The 19,520-nt window shown below is 37.1% G+C and overlaps 1 protein-coding gene across 1 annotated transcript in view; it reads left to right on the forward strand.

Annotated features, from left to right (window-relative positions):
• The first annotated feature begins 373 nt into the window (after nt 1–373).
• RICTOR (RPTOR independent companion of MTOR complex 2) overlaps nt 374–19,520 on the forward strand; it is a 124,944-nt gene continuing 105,797 nt past the window's right edge. Inside the window, exons 1-2 of the mRNA XM_080803916.1 lie at nt 374–447; nt 619–666. Of these exons, the coding sequence (XP_080660042.1) occupies nt 399–447; nt 619–666 (97 nt within the window). The 5' untranslated portion in view covers nt 374–398. The remainder of the gene's footprint in view (nt 448–618; nt 667–19,520) is intronic.

Below are 19,520 nucleotides of genomic sequence, written 5' to 3' on the forward strand. Positions count from 1 at the left end.
CGCAGGTGGCGTGCGGCCGCATCCCGGCCTCCTCGGCTCTGATTACAGTTTCCGCGGCGCTGGAGGGGAAGCATCCTCCACGCTGCGAACTCCCATCAATGGGATTCCCCTCGTGGGAAATGCCGCCTCCCGGCCGACTTGCACTCGGAGGGCCGAGCGTGTAGCCGCGACCTCGGGCTCCCAGGCGGGCGGACGGGTACGCACGCCGCGAGCCCCATGGAAACCCTGGGTCGGCACCGCGTTCCCTCCACGCCCGGGGGTGAGCCGGCACCACCCGCCGCTGCCGCCGCGGAGGGGCGGGGGAGATGCCGCGGGGGGCGGGCGCGGCGCGCGGGGAGGGGAAGGGGTTCTCGCGCGATTGGGCGAGGTTTCCGGTGTTGTGACTGAAACCCGTCAATATGGCGGCGATCGGCCGCGGCCGCTCGCTGAAGAACCTCCGAATACGAGGTAAGCCCGCTGCAACCCTCACTCCCCACCGCCTGGGGCCCGCGACCCCTGGCCCTTGCCTCCCCCTGGCCCTGGGCTGGGGGAGCGATTAGGGGCGCTGGCCGGAGCCAGGGTTGCCGCCGCTGGCCTGCGAGCGAATCCTAATTGGAGCTGTGTGTCTGTTTCGCACAGGGCGGAATGACAGCGGCGAGGAGAACGTCCCGCTGGATCTGACCCGAGGTAACGCGGGGCACCACGGGCGCTGGCGAGGGCGCGCTGCTGGGGAGGAGCTGGGGGCCGGGGGCCGGGGGCCGGGGGCAGGGGCGGGCCCCGCACGGGACCGGCGGGGGTGCGGGAGGCAGAGCCCGAGCCCCGCCTGCTGGCTCGCGGGAGCCAAGCCGGGGCAGCCTCCCGGGACCCATCCCCCTTCCCGGTGCCCGCTTCCCTGGCCCCGCGCCTTTCTCCGGGCCTCTGGGTGCGGCGGGTGCCGCGGAACGCCAGGCGGGACTCAGCGGAGCCGGCGACCGTCTGGGTGTTCTGGACCCCCGAGGGAGCGTTTAACTCCCATCCCGGAGCTCGTGCAGCCTTTCGCCTGGAGGCGGCCGGCGGGAGGTAGAGGCTGTTATTTAGGTTGCCGGAGGATGTCTGAGGGAAGAGCGACCACATCCTGCCCTCCCCGTCCCCCAGAGCAGAAGCCGGACCTGCTGGGTTCTTGCTTGCCTGCGTGACTGCTTTACTGTTTGCTCACCGCCCTGGGGGACCCGCAGCATTGATAACTCGGTAGTGAAACCTAGAATCGGGGACTGTGGTTAAGTGTCTGGTTTATGCTGTAGTTCATTCCCGTTTCCCTTTCCCTGGTGGCTGGGAGTGTAGTTGGCAAAGACCGCCCCCTCACCCTCGCTGCAGGTTCATTGTTTACCTTCTGCAGTGGCGACGGGTTTGTTTACACCTTGGGAACTGGGCGAACCCCGCGGTTGTGTTTTTAAGGATCTAATCCAGCTACTGGCCAGTGAATCTTATACTGGTCACCGTAATGGAGTTTATTCGACAATATCTCGCTGAAGATACAGTAGTTGTATACAAGGTTTTTCTTTTTTTTTTCTTCCATGGTAAACAGGATTTGGTCTACTGATTCCGAAGAAGTCATATTTCACACCAGCTAGAGTGTAAGCTGGTTCAGCTGTATAGAATGAGTTTCCTTTCTGAGATCTGAAAAACACTTTAGGAAGTTAAAGAAAGTCGTAAACATTTCATTAAAAATTTAAAAAATTTAACCCATGTTCTGCTTGACGTAATGACTGTTATCTAAAGTATTTGTCAGACGCGGGCTCATTGTTGAGGCTCATCTCTGGTATTTAAAGCACAGTGCATTATCTGTTGTATTTTATATTTCACAGTGTAAGATAACTGTTATAAACTAAACGGCTGCTTTTTGTTTAGCTACAAGAGTACATTTTTGTACGAATATTTTATTCTGAAAGTTCAGGGACTTTGTTTTGGGCGAACTAGATGCTGGTTTTAATAGGCAGATGGGTTTCTACTAATGCGCTAAACTGAAACTTTTTTTCATTAGTGTTCATTTTTTCACGAACATTAGTGTAGAAAGATGGAAAGCTTTTGACTTTTGTGTAACAGTTTGGAAACTTGACCTTAAAAAACACACACGAAAAATCTATATGAAATGTATGTGGTAATGTAGTAAATTTCCTAACAAAAACAAAATTCCCACAGGGTTCAAAATTAGCATTTGTGTTCTGTAACAGATGTACTTTATTAGTGATTTAATTTCTTCATGAGCATATGTATTTAGATGGTGAAAAGAGAACTTATTAGATAGATCTTCTGTCTTAATTTTCTCCTTAAACGCTTGTTTGGATGTGGTGCTAGAAATGTTATATTTGTGCTTTAGGTTGAGTTTGCTGAGCTGTATGTAGCAGTTTCTGTGGTTGGTATCAAAATTTTGGTTTGCAAAAAAATGTACAAATTTGTTTTGATACCTTTGATTTACTTCAAACTTACTCAAGTGCACAGATAAGTGTATGTTTACTATTTAAAATGTTATAGTTCCTGAGCACTTTGTGAACACTATTGTCAGTAGATGTTTTTAGGATAATGCAACAAGCAAAAAATGCTATTTCTACTTGCCCTGATAAAGTATAGTTTAGTTTGGAATATACACAGCCAATTGAAATTGATGGCAAAAGGCATATGCAAGTAAGAGAAGCTATACGAGAATAAAAAATAATTTATTATATAGGGAAGCTTTTGTTTAAGGGACTGCTATTCAGACAGACATTTCATTGTTGAAAGGTTTGTGAATCTAAAGTCTTTTGGATCTAACCTGAAGAAACCTCATGAGGAATTATACTTCAGTAATAGTTTTTGAGCTCTAGGGCAGTCTGGTTGCTGCTGAAAGGCAGCTGTTTGTGGATTGAATTAATGTACTGTAGTACATTTTAGATAAAGTTTGGGTAACCAAAACTACGTGTTTTTAATGTGAAGGCAGTGTTTGGTCTCATTTTAATTGTTTTTATATAACCTTTGAGAAATTCATTGTGTAGCTATCTCACAGAGTTCATTGTTAAACAGAGGTCACGGTCATTGTAATTCCTAAAGGAACCCTCAATGTATAGTGAAAAGAGATCAGACTGTACAGTCAAATAGTTCTGGGTTTTAATCTCAGCTGGCATACTTAATAGGTGATGTGGGGCAAGTTATTTGACCTTGTTTAACTCTTGTTTTCTTCAACTCAAAGAGAGATAACTTCAAAGGGCTATTAAGAATGTGAGAAGTGAATGAACTAATGCTTAAAATACTCAGTACAGGAGCTGATACTTTTGTGAGTGATGTTAACTAAACGTTAGTTGTTTTCCCACGCTATGAAATCAGTTGTGATTGTTTGTATCGCACTTAAAATATTTCAAAGTTGTTTCGAACATTATAAACTTAATAAGGAATTATGGTATTGAGGCTTTCATTTATTGAGTGGGTATAGCTTGTCTGAAGTAGAGTTCTTGAATATAACAACTGTAAAGGAGTATTCTGTGAGATTACCAGTAAATTAGGTCTAAGCAAAGAGTATCATATGTACTTAAGATAAAATGTAGTATTTTATTTTATAGAACCTTAGAATTTTTCTCTGACTCCAGAAATTTCTTAGTAATAATGATCTAGCCTTGCAAGCTTCTTGAGGCCCAGGAGAGTTCTAAGTGCTTTGGTTTTGGTAGCTAGTTCATACATAGTGTACTTCAGTTAAAAATTTTTGGTGGACTAATTTTGATCTAGTTTAGGAACTTAATTGCAGTAGATCTCACAGTAAACTTACTGGTGATTGTTGCTTTCAGTTTTGTTCAAACAACTGCTTAATTTTGTGAAAGTCCCTGATAGTTGCTATTGATATAATTTAAATACTCTCTCTGTTTTGCATGCCAATATCTATTTTGAAACCAAAATGCTTCCCTTAGTCACTTCCACTGCAAGGATAGCCTGTTTTTTTTTTTTTGTTTTTTTTTTTTTATCAGTCTCATAGTGCATTTGTGGTACTGAATAACTTGAAAAGACAGGGTATTCTTCCTGTGTAAGTTCTTCTTACTGTACAGTAATTTAATCATTGTGTTCAAAGTGAATTTTCAGGACATGGACAAACCTGTATTGAAATCTTTTAGAATAGAATTTATGTAAAAGTATTGAGTTTTATATTTCTTGATTATCCAATTCTTTTACTTTTCTGTTAGAACGAATACAAAAATTGGCTGTCTTAGTTGCTGTTTCATACTTAGAAAGATAGAAAGGTTAACTGAATGATGCAGATTCGAATACTACTTTTTGTTTTCTGATTTTTTTCTAGTGAGCAGATAGATTACTCATTTTGTTTAATTGCTGACTTGAGTTAGACAAAACAAACATTGACTGAATGCTTGTTATTTACTAAATGCTGAATTAAGTGCTGGAGGAATGAAGATAAGGAAGATGTTATTCCCCTTTTTAGATATTTACTGGAACAGATTAAGTGATTGCAGTATGGAACAATAACTTAAGTAACCAAACTGTACAAGGACCAGAAATAACCTAGAGGAGAAAGTGATGAATTGTTTGGCGGGTAGAGGATTAGAGAAGACTTCACAAAATGTTTGACTTCTCATAAGAATAGTGGTGGACATAATGAAAGGAAACGTGGGTTCCAAGAGACTGTACCACACCTTCTGAAAGGTAAAAGTCAGCAGTAAAAGGAGCTGCCTAGGAAGCTCCACTGATGTAATCTAAGAAATGGTGGTGAACTAGACTGGGATGTTGGAGTTAGAAATGAAGGTCAATATATATTGAAATGGAGTAATCAACTAATTTGTTTTCTTCAGATTTCAAACTGACTACATTGTGCAGAGAACTTATATTATTAAGAAGGTCAAAGCTGTCTAATGTGAATTCCCTTGACTCCTTCCCTTTATTTTTTAAATTAATCTTTGTGCCCAGTATGGGTCTTGAACTCAGGACCCCAGATCAAGAGTCACATGCTCTACCTACTGAGCCAGCCAGGTGGGTGCGCCTGTCTTCTCTCCTTGATATTTTATACATATGTATCTTTTGGTTCCCTGAGTCAGGGAATAAAGCATCTCTGTTCCCTTTCAAGGCTAACCTGGAAAGGAATTTTATGCTTTTAATACTGTTTCCTCTAAGATTCTTTGTAGAACTGAGATCCCTTTCTTCTTCATTTCTTCCTTCCTATTGGAAGTTTTCTTATGTTCAGTCATCATTTGTTACATCCTTCATATGGATCAGGTACTATACCAGGCATGGGATGATGGTGGGAGGTGTGGAAAGATAAAGACAAAGATTACAAAATAATCTGTTTTTCCATCTACTGTACAGAAAGAATAGTTCATCCTCACTCTACGGCTTTCTTCCTTAACCACTCTAGTCTTCTGAGCACAGCTTTCCCCATGTACTGAAAATAGTTTTTTAAAGGATGCTGGTAATCTCATGTAAAATTCATTGGCATTTTTAAGTTCCCTATTCTATTTTAGAACTACTGCTGTATTAATAGTTTTGTTCCAGGCTCTAAAATATGTTATCTCACTTAATCTTTAATAACTGAGGTACTCTTTTTATCCCTATTTTACAGTTGAGGATATAGGCTTTAAAATTCTAAAGATCTGAAATTCAGGTAAGTAATTCAGCCAGGGTCATAGGATTAGTGAGCGACTGCAGAACATGCACTTGTAGGCACTACATTATTGCTATTCTTGCAGCTATTTCACTTGATTTCTGTGAAATATTCTCCTGCTTCTTTTCCTGCCTCTCATGCTGCCCCTTCCGTGTTCCCTGACTAGTCTTCCAGCTACTTAAGCAAGTGAACCTTAAGGTTCTGTCCTTGATCTCTTCTTCTCTCCCACGGTGCTCGGTGCTGTGTCCCTGACTAGTCTTCCAGCTACTTAAGCAAGTGAACCTTAAGGTTCTGTCCTTGATCTCTTCTTCTCTCCCACGGTGCTCGGTGCTGTGTCCCTGAAAAGCCTTTACGCTGAGAGCTTCAAAAATCCATGAATTAGGAGAAAAAAAAAAGTCCGTGTGCTGAGATAGTTATGATAATTACATTTTATTCAGACTCTTTCTTTTAAGCTTGCAAAACATATTAGTATTATGTGTCTACTACTCATCTAAAAGGCCTAATGTGTAAAACTTTGCATCCCAAAGCATATTCTTTTTATTTTCTAGTTACCACCACCATCCTTTGTAATAATCAAGCTAGAGACCTACAGATTATCTTTGTTCACGTGCCATGTTCCTTCAGATTGCCAGTGAAATATCTAAGGAAATCTAGCCTTTCCTATAACATTGTCATTGGTCTTGTTTACATCTTTATTATCTTTATTATCTCATTTGGATGATGTAAAATCTTTTCTCTCACCTTTTCTTCACTTTCTCTGCTATATGATCGCCAGGATTATTATCCTGAAATGTAGATCTGATCTTATCATTCCCTTAAATTAAAAAAAAACAAAAACAAAACAAAACCCAGAACACTCACACTTCCTGGCATGTTGTTGCTCACAGAATAAAGTCCAGATTTCTTAACTTGGCATTGAAGGCCTTTTATGATTTATTCCAGAATTATTATCTTCTGTACTGTCTTAATCATACTATTCTGTCAGCCTCTGTGCAGTTTACTTGTGTAAGATACTCTCTTCCTTCTTTACACACAGTGCTTTTCAGCGGGGATGGGGAAAGTTAGCAAGTCCAAAGCACTTACCTCCCCATATTTGTTCTTTCCCCTTGGAGATTGTGTTATACCCCTGGTTGAGAATCTGCTTTAGAAAAAATGATTTATTCCTTGCATTTGGCATGTGGTTTCTATTTACTTGACCTTGTGCAGGTTGTTTCCTCTGCCTAGAATTTCATTTTCAGTACTCTTTGTTGAAATCCTAATTCTTTAAGGTCTAGGTTACTTGCAACGTCTAGAAATCATCCCAGTGGGAATTCACTGGGATTGCTTCCTCCTCTACTTTTCTACATTTTCTTTGTTCCTTTTTAAAATATCACTTCTTGCCTTACGTTCTTTGTCCTGTTTTTCCGTTACTGTATCTTAAGCTTCCCCAGCATCTATGAGATAGTAATAACTGAAGCATTTTATTGAATGTCAGAGTGGAGAGAGAATGGGAAATGGAATAGTACAGCATTAAGGAGAGTAGAAGTGAAAGAACATTTTAGGTTTGCAGTCCTGAGGGACATTGAGATTGATGGTGCTATGAAATGAAGAAATCCATTTTGGAGGGATGATAATGAGTTAAGCTTTGTACTTTGAATTTCAGGCGATTAAGTCAGTCATATATAAAAGGTAGCTGCAAATACTGGCATGGTTCTAAACTTGTGATCTGATTATTCTCTTCATGGGGCGTTGAGACAGGGAAGAACGTAAATGGAGAAAGGGAAAGATTTAAGTGTTAAGGGGATAAGCTGAGGAGGGTGTCATAGCGTAAGAATCAAAAAATGAGAAGAAGGTGGCCAAGAGAAGAAAACTAGCAAGACTATGATCTCAGAAGACAAGAGGGGAGTTTTGGTTGAAGAGACTGCAAGACTGTAGCATTGAAGTTGGTGTCTGGAGAATTCCGTTCTACTCTTCCTTAATATAAGGATGATGTTGGCATACTATTTAATCTCTCTGGGCTTCAGTTCTTGGATCTCTGAAATACATACTACATTACACATGTAGCACTGTCACCTTCTGTCTTTGTGATCCTCAGATATCTCCGTGTTTCTGGGATATTGAAAGGTTAAAAAGAAAGCATTACAGCCTCGTTAAATCACTGTAAGAAGTATTCCCATAAACAGTAATGAATACATGTAGGAGTGATGGTATTTCATAGCACTTTAAATGTAAATTATAGTCAACTCTCAATTTCCTTTTAAGTGATCATCTGCAGTGACTTGCTGCCTCCTCCCCCTCCCAGGTCTCAGGCTACTGAAAATAGGGCTGTGAAAAGCACAGTGGGGTGAGTGAATGGTTTGCATGCCTGTGTGTCTGTATCTCTGACTATCACCAAGCTAAATACAGTCCACTCTCATTTACCTGCACTTAAAAAAGGTGAATAATGACAGAAGAGTGCTAAATTACATAATCTAAATAGCATTACTTGTATGTGGCTTGGGAAGATTTTACATTCTTTCCTCCCCTACAATAGATTGATGTGTCTTTTCTTTTATGTGAATTATTAGCATCAATTTTTATTTCCTGAGCAAATACTATTAGAATAGCAAACATAAATAGGTGAAAATGTATATTAGGTAAACCACATGCGAATATTTGAGAGTTGACTGTTAACGCTTTTTGGATCATCCATTGTTTTGTATTATCTGTGCTTTTTTGTTAGTGTGGCCAGGTTAAAGCTGAGTAGCTACTTTAAAATTTTATCTGAATATACTTCTAAAATTATACAAATGCCAAACTAAAATGAAGATAATTGTGTAAAACTAGATAAATATAACATATGTCCCAAGTCATAGGATTGTAAGAGAATTGAAATTTAAGTACATTCTTAAAATCCCTTTTACAAAGTCTTTGAGCCAGGCAGATTGCATAAACCGAGCAACGTACCTGGTAATGATGAAATTTATATAAAATTGAGGGTGTGCCAGAACTTCAAACATATCCTATTTATGAAGTTCAGCTGAGTTTTATAAGAAATACAGAAGACAGTTTTTAATTACCTGCATTTTCAAGAATTTAACTCTTTTAATTACTTTGCCATTTTTTTGCTCCAATAGTTTGAAGATTAGAATTTATAGTGGTTTGTTAATGCCAGTCAGCATATTTTTGATCCATATATTATATAATTGGGCTAGTAAGTGTTATCATGAATCAGGAAGGCACAATTCTTGGTTTCAAGTTTATATTATAGTTGGGATATACCTGTATCAGGGCATAGTATAAGACAGTAGTATTTGAAGAACCTGTCAGTTGCCCTTATAAAGGAATCAAAAGCTGGAGGCATTCAGAAAATTTAAAAAATGGGAGATAGGTAAGGAATAACTTAGAGGGAAGACCTCATAGAAGTCTTGACACCGGTCAGACTGTCAGACTTTTTTGCACTAAAGGGTAGCATTTGAATAGGTAGAACTTTGGGTCAGTGTTTTAAAAAATTGCAACTTAATTTTGTGAACTAACATTTCTAGCATATTATTCCATACTTGAAGGTAATGTTGAGGAAAAGTTGGTGATTATATAATATCATAATTATTGAAGATTAATTATATCTCAAAAGTAGGGCTCTTCTGGCCTTTAAATGTAGTGCCGTACTGGACTGAGAGCTTTTAGGCATACTGTGAAATAATTGTGTGCTTGTGACTATGAGTATATAAATGCTTGGCTGTTATTCCAAATCCAAGTATAAATGACTTTTTTTCTTCCATTGTTTTGTAGTATATGTGTTTCCTTTCCCCTTCATTAATACTGCATGTTCAAAGGGCTCTATCAATTTATCAAACTTACGAGATTTATGTAATTTTGGAAATAGAGATTATATATGAGATGGGTAGTGTTTTTGCTACTTTCCACACTGAAATGACCATATTTGCTGACCTCAGAATTTAAACATGTGGCCTCATGGTGAGATAGAATATTTGAAATTAAGATCATTCTGAAAAACATGGAATGTTTCATTGCTAAATCTAGACAACCTACCCAGCCCTCTAGTTATTTGGGTAAAGGGTATACTGGGAAATTATTGCTTTTATTAAAGCGGCAAAATGAGAATTGAATTGCCACTTGTAGGGATTTTAGTGATCTTGTTCAGAATCCAGTGTAATTTCATGTGTTTTTTAAAATGAATAAAGAGTGAAGAGACACAGAAGCTGTAAACAAAGAAGACTGCCAAGTAATTTACTTTTAGTTACTAAGAAGGAGCAACTTGCCAGATAAAAGTGTATTTAACTGCTTTTAGATGTGTGCATATAAATATATTTATCTGTAGTCTCGTAGTCTCATACTTTGAGAAATCACATCTTAAGGTAGTATTGCTTATTCTTTCCATGCTTAATGTTCATCCCTCATATACTGAAACTTTTAATTGCCCTGTTTTTTTCTCCGCTCATAATTCTGTATAATATACTCCCTAACCTTCACCACACCACCACCATCACCACCAGCCCCCTTCCCCCAAGAAAAAAAAAAAAAAGAAAAAAGAAAAAGAAAAACTGAAAGGAATAGAGTTGCAGAAAGAGTGAGAAGACTCCAGTGGTTGGAGGTAGGTGAGCTGTGAACTCTTAACATTTAGTTATATGGCAGTTTCTGTGTGTGTGACCAGGTGGCTAGTGGAATATTGTGGAACGTTTTATTTATATGTATTGTGGATAAATTTTTAATCGTGTCTATTATATGATTAGCATAAAATCATGATAATGAAATATTTGAATACAAATAGCTGTTTTCTGCTTTATTTAGAATGACTTGTGTTTTTATTTTATTGATGTAGTTTGGGATTTCTAATGTTATTTTTGAATGGCATAACTTGGTACAAAGCAGGTCAGATTCTTATATAAGATTTCATATGTCATGTAAGAATAATTCTCAACGTAAGTTTTTACAACTTTTTAATGAGTTAAATTTTAGATTAGCATAGCCTTAAAAAATGTTTAAATCACTTTGTATATTTTAATAAGAACCTTACAATAACCTTTTTCTCCTTTGTCATGGGAGATGTGTTCATGTTTCACCATTGTTTTGAATACGGAAATATAATTGTTTTACCTAGTGAAATGGAAGACATTTTAAAAGATGCTGATCATTCTTTAAAAGGAGATAAAAAAGGAGATAAAAAAGGTTAAGAAATTTGGATAAGCTGTTGTGATGCCTTTTACTATGCTATGTTTCTTTTGATAGTTATTTTGATAGTTTTGATAGTGATAGTTTCTTTTGATAGTTATTTTATTTTATTTAAAAAGTTTAGACTTACTTTTGAATCCTAGGAAGAATTTTTCACTTACATCAGTAATTGTTTCTATATTAAAGGTACTGTAGAGAATAAGTATAGTTATTTTTAACATAAGTAGTTATATTGCAAGTTAAATGTTCACTTAGGATACTTGAATATGAATGGATTGAGGGAGGTATGTGTGTATCTACATATTTATTTCTAAGCATATTTGGAAACTTCAGAAATTATTTTATTAGCTCCCCCATTCAAAACAGGAATCTTTGGTGTCATCCATCATCACTCAAACCTTTCATTGATAGGTAGCTTATTCAAAGTTGTTTCTTTGCTGAGCAGCTAAGTTTGTTAATGAAATTCTTATATCAAATTAACCAAAATTTAATAAATCATTTTTCAGTAATTGATCCTATTTCTTGCGTATTTTTATTTTGTAAATATTCACAAACAAAAGTAATAGGTTTACTCACGTTGGACACTGCTGTGTGCTGTTAGAGAGTCTTACCTTTTCTTCTCATACAGGCCAGTCCCCAACTACTTACTGAGAACTGCTTATGTGTTCAGCATTGTTCTGGTTGTTAGATGTTTAAGACATGGTCTTTGATTACAAAAAATAGCAGTTACCATATTTTGAACTTCATTATATGTTGGAAACTGTTAAAAACATTACTTAAATTATCTAATTTAGTCTTCCTACATTTCTAGAAAATATGTTTTAATATCCTTATATAACTGGTGAAGAAAGTGGGGCCCAGAGGGAGCCTAAGTAGCCCAAGGTCACACTGGCAGTAGAAGAGAGAGGTAGGATTCAGATCCCATTCACTGTTTTTGATTCTAAAACCCACGCACTTAACCTTTTATAATCTTTCTAAAAACGAGTACAGTAGAAAATAAATCATATTGCTGGAATAATTAGCAATTAAATTAGTATGCTGTATATTATAGTAATGTTGATTTGGAACCCTCAAGAAGAAAGTTACTGGTTGAGTTCTGAAATATACGTTTTAGCCATTATTGATATAATTATTTCTATAACTATTACATATTTCTCTCCTTTGTTAAGAAGAATATATCAACTACATTTTAACTTTTTCTCTTTGGCTGGGGCCATCATGAATGTCGATTATTTTGTTGGAGATGGGGCAGGACAATTTATTACTACCTTGTGTGACATTGGACTGCTCTTTTTGATCTTATGTGCTATTTTCTTATACTCAGCTATCACTTTACATTGCAACTCGTATTCCTGTATTTAGCAGTTCTTTTTTTACTTTTACTGTGCTATAAAATAGAAACTATATAACTGGACTTGGTAATATTATATGGAAAATAAATATCAATAGGTTGTGATTATGTAGAATTAAGGGCCCCTGCTGTCAATAATATATGTTACCTGTAGTGATTAAACTTGGTGATGATACATACTTTGAATCTTTATTGCCGTTTTTTGGTGTGCTTACTTTTACGTCCTGGTTGTTTTCCAGATAGCATGGCCTCATAGTATAGTTCAAGGTAGGTGAGGTATGACTTGATAGAGTTAGTATATATGTATACAACATGGACTGTAGGATTATATAAAGATAGATATTAAGGTACAAAATATGACTAATATGGACAAAATGACATTAAATAATATGCTAATTGCATAAGATAGAGATAGTCTAACTCTCTCTGTAGCTGAAAGCATGGCCTTTAGAGTCAGATCTGGATTTGAATGTTGACCCTGCCTCTTAGAATTTTTTGAGTTTGGACAGGTTGCCTTTTCTGAGCATGTTTTCTCATCTCTGCTCAAAATAACACTTGAGGAGTGAATAAAATGTAAAATATTTATTACAGTTTTGGCACAGTTTGGCACTTATCTGTACCTAATACCTATATATATTAGGTGTTCTTTAGTGGTCATTTAAAACAACAGAAATGAGAGAAGGGAAAGATAAGTGTGAGCTGGGAAAAAATAAAAGAAAGTGGGGCATTGTTACAGCTTTGAAAGAGCAGGATGTTGTTAAGTCAAGAGGAATTGAGCGTAAATAAAGACATTAAACATTTTATTGAGAGAGGAATAATAAGGATATAGAATTTTAGTATTCATATTGGATTCATTGTAAGGTGGAGGTAAGTTACTGAGGGCCTTGAAAATTGTGGAGATATTAGATGCTTTTCTCTTTTTACATGTTAAAATACATAATGTTGTGAGAGAGCAGTAAATGTTTAGTTACTTTTTATTTAAAGAAAACAGATCCAAAAAATGTTTGTCATAATTGTATAGTCCTATAAATTTTGATAAATTGAACACATGAATAAGCCGAACCCGGATCAAGAATCAGAATGCTGCAATACCTCAGAAGCTCCCGTTCTGTCTCTTTCGAGGCACTACTTTCCCACACGAAGGATGCCACTATTCTGACTTCTAATACCATAGATTAGTTTGGCCTGTTTTGAACTTTCTGTGATACACTCATACAGTATGTACTCTTTTGTATCTGATTTCATTTGCCCAATGTTATGTTAAATCACCATGTTGTGTGTAGAGTTCAAGTTATTTTAATCCAAGTCTGCTTATATCTATTAGGTATGTGATGATATGGATATATTCTTTCCTTTTGAATGGGCAGTGGATTTGAATGAGTGGATAGAGTTTGGAATAATGACATTAATTCCAACTTTATTTAAAAAATTTAAATCATTTTCTGAATATCTTAGTCTTTTGCCTCTTTAGCCTGATCTTTTGCTTTAATAGGTTGTAGTCAATACATTAGATAGGTAAATTTTTTTTTTCTTAATGGTTGTTTAAAGAAAAAGTATAGGGGCTCCTGGGTGTCTCAGTGCGTTGAGCCTCTGCCTTCGGCTCAGGTCATGGTCTCAGGGTCCTGGGATCGAGCCCCCGCACGTTGGACTCTCTGCTCAGTGGGGAGCCTGCTTCCCCCTCTCCCTCTGCTTGGCTCTCTGCCTACTTGTGATTTCGCTCTGTCAAAATAAATAAATAAAATCTTAAAAAACAAGGGGGAGAAAGAAAAAGTATAATCAGAACTCAATAAACTCAAAGCTACAGGTTAGAAAGAAGATTGGAAAAATTAGAATTCCAGTCCAATAAAAGTTTTGTGTTGACCTAATAAAATTGGTGGAATGATTACTGACATTGGTTAGTATTTCTATAGGAAAAAAAGGGAGGATGATAAACATTTCTTGGTCTTCACTTAAAATGATATGCTCATACAGAAATATCAGTGTGTTAATATTTTAGATTTATAACAAACAGTTTTAAGTATTAATCAAAGTTGAAAAGTTGTTAGAGTATAAAATAGAGATGTTTCTCCTTGAAGGAGCATAAATGTTTAAATGTCTTTTATGATTCTCTTTCTTAAGAGCTCAAAAGGGGCCATTAGAACACTTGTCTAATCCTGTTTTAGGTTTCAACATATGAGAGAGTCGTAAAGTAATGCAATTGATATTTTTAGTAGACATAGTAGAACTTTATGAGGTTAAGTGAGAGTATCGAAGACCTCATTGATAATTATAAAGTGTCTTTAAGTGATTGTTTTTCTCTCTTTCCCTGTATTTCTCAATTTCTCTCATTGGTTTCTGTTTCTTTCTCTATTTCTAGTTTTTCTTCTTGTGACTTTAATGTAATAGGACGTGGTATAGAAATGGACATTTGTCTTTTGCTGTGCTTGATAATGTTTTATGTTCCTTAATTTAAAATAAATTTTAATTGTTAAAGGTTTTTTTGTTTTTGCTTTTACTTCGTCACTGGATTTTAGGGCTTTTCTTTCTCCCTGAGTTGGTGGTGCTTTAATAGAAAAAGATTTCATTGCTCATCTCTTGGTGCTTGTCCCCAAGAAATTAGGACTGAGTATTGCATAGAAAATTGCTTAAATACTTGAAAGCAACGTAGCACTATGTGCTTAGCATAGATTAGTAGAATAAAAAAAATTTTTACTTATTTCAGTATGCAAGAGCAAGAGTAAATGTGAAAGTGAAACAAGTATTCACTCTACTGAAGGTAAAGAAACTTCTGATGAAGTGCATTTTTTAAATGTTGATATTTTTAAAAATATTAGTATTCACTTTGTTTTAAATATTCAGAATGTTTAAAATGTTCATGAATCTACTCTGGGAATATGGGAAACAATAAATTTGGAATTCCCTGAAGGTGGGAACATAGTAATAACCTTCAAAGATCCTTGCTGATTCTGAGTCTAGACTATTTAGTTCATTGAGTACGGATTATTAGCTATCAAAAAATGCTTCGTTTTAGTGGTGAATTTTGAGTGAATGCTTGTTTAATAGTATTAATTAGGAATGACAAAATGCAGTAAATCTATATTTTGAACCATGTTTTTCAGGATTATATTACTTACTGCTCTTGTACATACCAGTACATCATATTTCCCCTGAACTATTTTAAATGATTTTTCCTAGAATAGTGTTGAAGTAGTAAACTCTTGGCTGTCCAACATGATCAGAGGTTCGTCTAAAATGATATTTTGATTATTTTGTGAAGGGTTTATCAAATGATGTGTTGTTTTAGCAGACAGTCTGGAAATTATATACTCTGAAGTATATGTTTCCTTTAAGCAGTCCCCTTAGAAGGATATGTACTTTCTAGTGGTGATGTCCCTGTTAGAAAGATTTTAAAAATTCTGCTTCTGAAGATTGCTAAAGCTTATAATATAGCCCTTTAAATTGCTGTTTGATTTTTCCTTTGGGGGTGAATTGGAGTTCAGGAACTGGTCGAATATAAATTGTGGTCAAATATAAATTGTGGTCAAATGTAATGGGGATTCATTAATTCATTGATTTATTCACTTACTAATTTGAAAAGAATTCATTGAGCACCTGGTATATTCTCAGCACCGTATTACTTGTATGACAAGATGATTTTTCTAAGAAATACGCTGCCACTCTATGGGATGACTCCCATTGTAATCTAGCCCCTGGCTACCTCTACAATAATCTCATTACCTAACTCTTTTCCTCTTATTCACTTTATTTGGCAAAACTGCCTCCTTGCCATTCATTCCTACCCATAGACTTTTTTCAGAGCCAGAACCTTTGTACCTCTGTTAAATCCTGTCTGAATTGTTCTTCCCCCATACTTGGAGGCTTCCTTCCTCAGTTTGTGTAATCCTCTGTTCAACTCACAGTTTATCAGTGAGGCCTTCTCTGATTGTTTTATCTAAAGTAGCCCTTATCTCCCTCACTTTCCATTCTTTTATATTGTTTTTTCTTCCATAGTCCTTGTCACTATTGCTGTTACAGTATTGTTTATTGTTTGTCTCCAAAGAATGTAAGTTTTATGAGGACACTTTTTTGTGTGTTCACCGTTGTATCCTCAGTACCTAGAACAGCCCCAGCACATTGTATGTACTTGATTATGTATTTATTGGTGGAATAAATGTCTGTGAAGTTTATGTTCTAGTGTGAGGGCTCCAGATTGCTTACTTAACATCTTGACCGTATAGTCACTTATATCAACATATCTATGTCTCAGACTTAATAATTATTGTTCTAAAAATCTTTCTATATATTTCATCTGGGCTAAGAGCAGTACTTTAATGGGGCCAAAGCAGGAACCCAGGAGATATCCTGGCCTCGTTCCTTGTCCTTATTCTACACATCAAATCTGCTACCAGTCTGATGATAATGATTTTATCTCTGAAAAGTGTTAAATCTGTTATTTTTATTACTGTTTTTTAAGATTTTATTTATTTTGGGGCGCCTGGGTGGCTAAGTGGGTTAAAGCCTCTGCCTTCGGCTCAGGTCATGATCCCAGGGTCCTGGGATCGAGCCCCGGATCGGGTTCTCTGCTCAGCAGAGAGCCTGCTTCCCTCTCTCTCTGCCTGCCTCTCTGCCTACTTGTGATCTCTGTCAAATAAATAAATAAAATCTTTAAAAAAAAAGATTTTATTTATTTAGAGAGAGTGCATGGCAGGGGGCAGCAGAAGGAGAGGAAGAGGGAAAGGGAAAGGGCAAAGAATCTCAGGCAGACTCTGTACTGAGTGTGGACCCTGACAGGCTCCATCTCAGGGTCATGACCTGAGCCAAAACCAAGAGTAAACACTCAGCAGACTGAGCCACCCAGGCATCCTAATTATTTTTATTTCTGCTACTATGCCTTTATTTGGGCTCCCATTTACTTTTCCTGGATGAGAGCATTGGCTTCTTAACTACTCTATCCATTCTAGTTCTGTCTTCTCCCAATCTTTATTGTAGCTAGCAACAAGGTTTCCATATAAATTAATCTTAATATCCCCAGCAGGTTCAGCATCTTCCTTCTTTGGGCTTTTATAGTGTATAAAACTTTCTGTGTTACCTTTCTTGTAACATTGTGATAATTTGTTCATGTCTGCTTCCTCAGGCACAGTTGAAAAACATTTATGGACCTTTACTATATGCAGATTACCATTCCTTTCTTGGTGATTCAGGGGTGAAAAAGATTGTGTCTCTGTCGGTGAGGAGATTATATTCTAGTGGGGAAGGATGCAGACAATAAACACGTGAAATAAGAAAGTTAAGTACTGATGCTCTGAATAGTGTGCAATTGGGTATTTGAAAGGGAGTTGAGTGGTAGTTGGGATTGTCAGAGAGAACTTATCAGAGGCAGTGATACTTTTGATTCAGGACTAATGAGGTGGCATAAAGTGAAGATATGGGGGGTGGGTCTACTTACTTCTTCCTAGTAAAAGAATATGGTACAAAGGCCCAGAGATAAAGAAAGAACAAATAGTGGTTAGTGCTCAATGAACCAGAGGGAGAGGAGAGTATGAGACTAGAGATTGTGGTGTGCTTGCAAAGGGAAGCTATTAGAAGGTTAAGCAGGGGAGTGACATTATCTGATTATTTAGAAAGCTAACTCTTGATTGGTCTGTGGATAGTGGACTGAGGCCCCTGGAGAAGCCTGTGCATGGCACATGTCACTGAATCAATGTTAATTGAATGAATAAGTGAATGAATTAATCCTTTCACTTTATATCCACTTTGAATCACATGAGACTTCAGTATTCAAGAGGAGAAAGTCACAAAACCAACATTGTAGAAAGGATGGTTGCATTAAAATTGTGCTACGTGTGTCTAACCCTAATCACCTTAGTATTTTGAGTTAGCAAATAATGTTTGAGTTGTCATTAATGACAATTCTTTGTGACCATGAGTGGAAATGCTGTATTCATTCATTTATTTATTCAGTTAATTACTGACTATATACCATAACCAGAGTATTCTGTTTTCTGAAGTTTCAAGGTTGAGGTTACAAGATAAATCAGACCTTGATTTTAAAAATTAGTTACTTGTCATTCAGAAAACTTGACTGACAAATCAGGAGGCCAAGAAGGGAGTTATTAGTCTTCCCTGACCTTTGTAAAATATGATTCTGTTCTTTTCACTTTCCTGCTGCTGTTGCTAGATGCTGCTTTCATTTAGATACTGAATCTATCATTGAAAGTATAAAGAAATAGGGAAAGTACAGGAATGGGAGCAGTTAATTTTATTTGTGGGAGAAATTAATTTTACCTTTATTCTCTTTAGTGCTTTTAAATGTTTTATTCTGAATATGAGCTCGAAGCAGAATAGCTTACATGCAGAGTTTTGGGAGAATCTTATCTTAATATCATAACTTCTACTTATGTATTTTTAAAATTGTACTTTCTTTTTAAAGTGAATGAGATCCTTGCAACATGTTCTCTTTTAGCATGTAGACTTTCAGCTATTTCAGCTGGTTAAGCCAAAAATTTTTATTTTTTACCAAATTTTGCTTGTTAATTCTGTGCGTGATGATGATGATGATGATGATGATGATGATTTTATAGTACTCTTTACATCCAATGTGGGGCTTGCACTCACAACCTCTAGATCAAGAGTTGCATGCTTTCCTGAATGAGCCATTCAGGTCCCTCTGTGGGTGAACATTTATTTAGTTAATATTTTTTATTTGCCAGGCAATGTTCTAGGTCCTGAATATGAATATGTGTGCTCTGCAGGGGTTGCCCAGGGATCATGACATTCTTTCCCCTGAGCATCACTGAGGCTTCATAATCCTCAGTGTAGGATTTCTGGCAGTATTAGGGGTGACACTAGACTTGAAACCTGTTTTACTATAACAAATAGAGTTGTATAATGTCTGGGTTGTGGTTTGTTAATCGAGGGATGTTTTACACTTTTAGCAAATAAAGAAGGAGAAGTTAAGTTGTATTATTGTTTTTTACTGTTAGCATTTCCTGGGGAAAGTATTAGTTAAGTGCAGCAAGGATGTTGTAATAGCCTAAAATAAATAAGAGAAATACTACGAAATATTTTGATTAGTGATCTGCTTTTAAAAAATACTTAGTAGGTAAAAGTATTTGAGTGGAATCCTAATTAACACTCAAATTGAACACTCTCATGCTATGGAAGATAATCACTAGAAGTAGCATGCATGTGATTCTTTTTTTTTTTTTTTTAAAGATTTTTATTTATTTATTTGACAGATCACACGTAGTCAGAGAGGCAGGCAGAGAGAGGAGGAAGCAGGCTCCCTGCTGAGCAGAGAGCCCGATGCGGGGTTCGATCCCAGGACCCTGAGACCATGACCTGAGCCGAAGGCAGAGGCTTTAACCCACTGAGCCACCCAGGCGCCCCGCATGCATGTGATTCTTAACTGATAATGTTATTTCTCCATTTGATATTTCTCCCTTGATCTGA

This window comes from Martes martes (assembly GCF_963455335.1).
Source record: "Martes martes genome assembly, chromosome: 5".
Taxonomy (NCBI): Eukaryota; Metazoa; Chordata; class Mammalia; order Carnivora; family Mustelidae; genus Martes; species Martes martes.